Source organism: Misgurnus anguillicaudatus, chromosome 10, assembly GCF_027580225.2.
Source record: "Misgurnus anguillicaudatus chromosome 10, ASM2758022v2, whole genome shotgun sequence".
Taxonomy (NCBI): domain Eukaryota; kingdom Metazoa; phylum Chordata; class Actinopteri; order Cypriniformes; family Cobitidae; genus Misgurnus; species Misgurnus anguillicaudatus.
This window is the reverse complement of record NC_073346.2, coordinates 36,275,446-36,280,356: the sequence shown is the minus strand read 5'-3', so window position 1 is coordinate 36,280,356 and position 4,911 is coordinate 36,275,446. Positions and strand designations below refer to the sequence as shown.

Here is a 4,911-nt window from a genome sequence, read left to right as displayed (position 1 = left end):
ATATATTGTTAACTAATTGTTTTATATCCAGTGATTTGAGATACAGTTGTAGGTCTGCAAATAATACATAAATAATCCAAATAATAATAATTTTTTTTATTTAATTTTTATTTCACAATTAAAAAAACTTTATAGTACCAAGGCAAAGTCTTTTCATAAAGGCAAAAAGATAATACTAATTAAATGTTTTGTTCATATTTTGCTCACAATTCTGATCAACATTTGATGAGGACATTTCATGGTAATCATTTTATTAGCAGGATGTTGTGCTTAAGTCAATATTGGCTTTCATGGATCTCTAAGTTACACAGGATTACAAATAAGGGATGTGGCTTTCAGCTTTTTAAAGAGCAGTTGATAGCTTTCTCTTTTTTAGAACCAGTTGTTGGTTCTGTTTATTTTTGTGTTAGAACCATCCAAGCACCGAGATCCTACACCTAATACTAGCCTGAATTTCTATTTCCTTTGAAGTCATTTTTGTCTCAAATGGAAAACACCCTGGAGTTTTATTTTCAAAATCATCATAATTGAAAAGAAGGACTTCGTTGTATTGTTCAGTAAGTATTTTATTATTTATTGCTCCTAATTCTAAAATCCACAAGCTCTCATGAAAGATGCATTGTTGAGCCTCCATGATTATCATTTTAAGTCCTATTGAATTCTTCTAATCTCTATTCTCATAATCTCTAATCTTATTATATAAAAGGGCTTAAGTAAGTCTTTGATCTTCGACATATAAATAACATATTTATGAAATCTTAAATTACATTTTTCTGTATTTTGAGTTTTGGGAAATTAGATATCAGAGATCATCTCCCTTGTGTAATCAAAGTGCCCAGAAACGTCCTGAAATGCTTAAACAGCCAGAGAGCATTGAAATATATTTTCTCAGCAACCCCTCCTGAAAACATCTGCCTTGCTATACAGCCAGGGTTTACTGTGAATGCTGAATTATTTTCCAACTAGAGAGAAAGAACAACTCTCATTTTCACAATGGCGGCGGCTCATCAGTGGCGGCCGGTGACTTATTTTTCTAAGAGCGCACAATGCGAAGTTCGTCACAACATGTATGTACCCCGTCATGTGTGTGGTTCGTCATTTCAAAATATGTGTTTGGCACATCGAGTGATCCTATGTGCATCACGTGTCTTGTCAAATAAGTGCCTGCTGCAAACACGTCTAAAGGGTTTATGATAAAAGAGACGCTTGCATTTGCCAGATACTCGTATAACCTCATGCGTCATGAGTTCAGTGTTAAGTGAGTGTCTTGTATTTTTTAACGTAAGGGTCTCTTTTATTATAAACGGTTTTGACGCATGTGCAGCAGGCAATAATTTTGACAAAACAGATGATGCACATGGTTTACATGATGCAACAAACACTATCAACATGCAATGCTCCGAACGCATATTTTGAATTTGCGCCCCTCGGAAGAAAAGTTATTGGCCACCACTGGTGCTCATTAGATTTTAATGTGCACTTTGAACCATTGTACACATTATTGTTTGCTTTATTCTTACATTGTAGACACCTGATCCTACTGATCTGCTTTTATTGTTGTATAATTTGCCGAGACTTTACGGGCGGGGTGTAATGTGGCTCAGGACAAGCCTGGACAAGACCAGCAATTTTTCCTTTATTCTTCTTTTGATGGCTCAGGTCCATGGAAAACATTTAAAAAACAAGCACAAGTAACTTCACAAATTTCTTTCCTTCCCCCTTGTGGTCTAACTGTCCAATTCATCTTGGCATACTCTAAAGTTCTCGTTTTAGGAAAACAAATGTGACCCTTGCAAAAGGCTTCATTGATTTTAGTATTGATTTGATGCTGTGGCTTCCAGTTTATGATATTTATGCCTCGATCTATTACAGACAAGGATAGGAAGGACTTTCTCCTTTGAGTCAGAATGAATCGGGTGGAAGAATGGGTGCTGGAGAACAGGAGCAAGATCGAGAAGGGAGTGGAAATCATGGGGCAGGGGTGTGAGGTTTTAGCAGCCACCGTGGGACAACTGCACCCCATCCTGGAAGCCGTGTTCATGGTCTCGGCCGAGCTCCTCAACAACCCGGAGGGTAAAGAGGCCAAGTACATCACTGAGCAGTTTGAGAAAATCAACCAGAAACTCGAAGGCATCCAAAATGAAATCGACAAAATAGATTTGGAAATGCAGCAGGTGTCCATGAACAAGCAAAACTTTGACAGGGAGGCGCAGATGGTCAGCCAGTACGAGAAGTTTCAAGACTTTTTCAATGCTAAGCCCAAGTTCAAGGAGAGAAAGAAGGAGAATTTTTTGAACCAATATGAGAACACAGATGCAGATCTGAACATCGATTCCTTGTATAACGCAGTAATCGGAGAAAACATCGCTGGAGATGCCATGCTGGACACTGTGGTAAACACTGAGCAACGAAGCAGAAGGGCAGTGGAGAAGTTTTGCACCAGGCTAAAGAAGCTGTTTTTTGTGGGAATTATAGCAGTCATGGGTCACGCTGCCCTAAAGGAGGGAGCTGTAGGTGAAGCCATGGTCAAGAAATGGCAGGATCGCATGGAAGAGGTCGAGAAACGCATGAAGGCAGCCGTAGACGAATGCATCGAGAATTTCCCCCAGCAGGCTGAGATTGATGTGGAGCAGCAACTTAAGGAGCATCAAGGCTCCGTTGACAAAGAGTTTGCTGCATTTATACTTGACATCCTTGCCAAGAAATATGACTGGCTGTGTTGGTCGGTTCGGGTCTTCAACCACAGTGGCTGGTTCTTCTGGAACTGGCTCGCGGGCAAACCGTACCACGGAAGGGGAGGAAGTGGCAACTTTTTTGATATTCTGACTAAAAACGACATCAGAATCGTTGTGTCGTTCAGTGCAGACCCGAAACCGATCAACAAGAGCCAGGTGCTGGAACAGATTGAAACTCAGAAGTTAAAGGGTAACATGATGTCTGTGGCTCAGTCTCTGTGCAGCTTTCTTCCCAACACCGTGGTTTATACCGTAAGCCGCTATAAGAACATAGAGGAGAAAAACAACTTTCATCAAGAATGCTACTACTTTGGGATTCACAAAAATGCCTATTTCTGCATTCATTCTGAATAGATGTGTGAAGACTGGAAACATACAAATGGCTATCAGTCTTCAATATATTTCTGTTGTTAAAAGTATGATTGTATTAAACTGCACAGCATTAGATAAGACAAAAATCCTGGGAATTCTCGCCAAAACTTTATTTGGTTGCATACCTGTATAACATGTCTGTGACCAAACATTAACACACTCATCATACATAAATTATGCAAAATTATCATTAGATGGTTTTGTTATCAGTTGGTCTACAATAGATTTGAAAAAGCCATTTGTGGTTAATTGTCTGCCAAGTACTAGTTAGCCTACTACAGAAACTGTAACTACAATGAAACACATAATTTGTTATTATCCTACTTTGATACTATACAGCAGTAACAATAACACCCTACAAAAATTATCCATGGTTACACCATGGTTACTGTAGTAAAAAAAAAAGAAATTTCCCATGCATAGGAAAGGATGGCTGTTTCTCAATGTCAATGATACTTCCTTGGCAGGACTAGTCTTTCCAAGTCACTTCCTTCATAGGCTAGACGAGGCTCCTCTTTAGAATTTGGAGAACACATAAATGGAACAGGCTAGCAAGTGCACGTCATTGCGTCATTACGTCAGCAAACAGGTGTGCTTTCGGCGCTGCGTGCATAGGATTGTGGGTGATTTGAGAGGGTGAAGGATACACATATGCATCCTTTTCTGTATATGGGATATTTTTTGAACGAAGGACTCAGTCCTTGGTTGCAATTCCGAGGATCCTCGACATTAGAACAGTCCTTTGACGAATGTCGATGACGTAGCATCCTCGAAATTCTGGCTTCAGAGGATCCTTCCTTGACATTGATGTATGTACGTTATGTTGGCTCTGTTCTGCATCACAAAGGAATAAAATGAAGGGTTGTGAAATGAATAAATGGATAGACACAAACTATACAGTCTATATATTGGGAAAATGGATACAAAGAACTCAACGTATTATTTATAAAAAAAGAAGATGCACAGAAGTTGAACCAACCACTAGAGGGAAGTACACAAAACTAAACATGTCAGGTTTCTCCCATGACATTTTACGTTAAGTGTCTTAAGTTTTAGGTTTGAAGTCTTCATTCCTCACCTTCACAAAACCACTGGAGCCTCTGCGAAATCCACTGCATCCACCTTGTTGGTGAGTCTTACTTTAAAATGAACATATGTTTACATTCACTATACCAGCTAATGTGCTTTTTGCCAGGATGCACATACAAGGATCCACAATGAAAATACGTTATTTTTAACTTTGTTGTGTTATCTTTGACAAATGTGTTATTTATTTTACTTTTTGTCCAATAAATCAAATAAAAAAATCTAACAGAAATTACATCTGCAGTGTTGTTGTCAAGAGTGCTTCTCTGAAGCTTGTATATTATTTACGTAATTTTCACAACTTTTTGTTATTTCTATGTGCTCTTTATGTTTTTTACATTCTACATAAGACTTAGGGTGAATTTCATGTCCAGTGTAGTCTTACATTGTTATAATTTGATATTTTCAGAAAGTTGACATAACTCTTCAAATGTGTTCCTGAACCGACAAAAGGTTTGGCTTAAAGGGGACATATCATGAAAATCTGACTTTTTCCATGTTTAAGTGCAATTATTAGGTCCCCAGTGCTTTACTCAACCTAGAAAATGTGGAAAAGATTAACCCAATAACTTAGTTTTGGTAAACCATTTTTTCAAGTTAGTTTTGGTAAACCATTTTTTCAAGCATGTGAAAAAATTGGTCATTGAATTATGGCTCCCCTGATGATGTCAGAAGGGGATAATGCCGCAGCTTAATCTGCACAATCCAATCATGCCAC

General features: G+C 38.3%; 1 protein-coding gene across 1 annotated transcript; it reads left to right on the top strand.

The window, feature by feature from the left end:
- Positions 1-335: 335 nt before the first annotated feature.
- LOC129449274 (protein rapunzel-like) lies at positions 336-4,523 on the top strand. Its single transcript, XM_073872512.1, has 2 exons — positions 336-557; positions 1,873-4,523. The coding sequence occupies exon 2, from the start codon at positions 1,908-1,910 to the stop codon at positions 3,087-3,089; it is 1,182 nt and encodes a 393-aa protein (XP_073728613.1). The 5' UTR covers positions 336-557; positions 1,873-1,907; the 3' UTR covers positions 3,090-4,523.
- Positions 4,524-4,911: the final 388 nt, after the last annotated feature.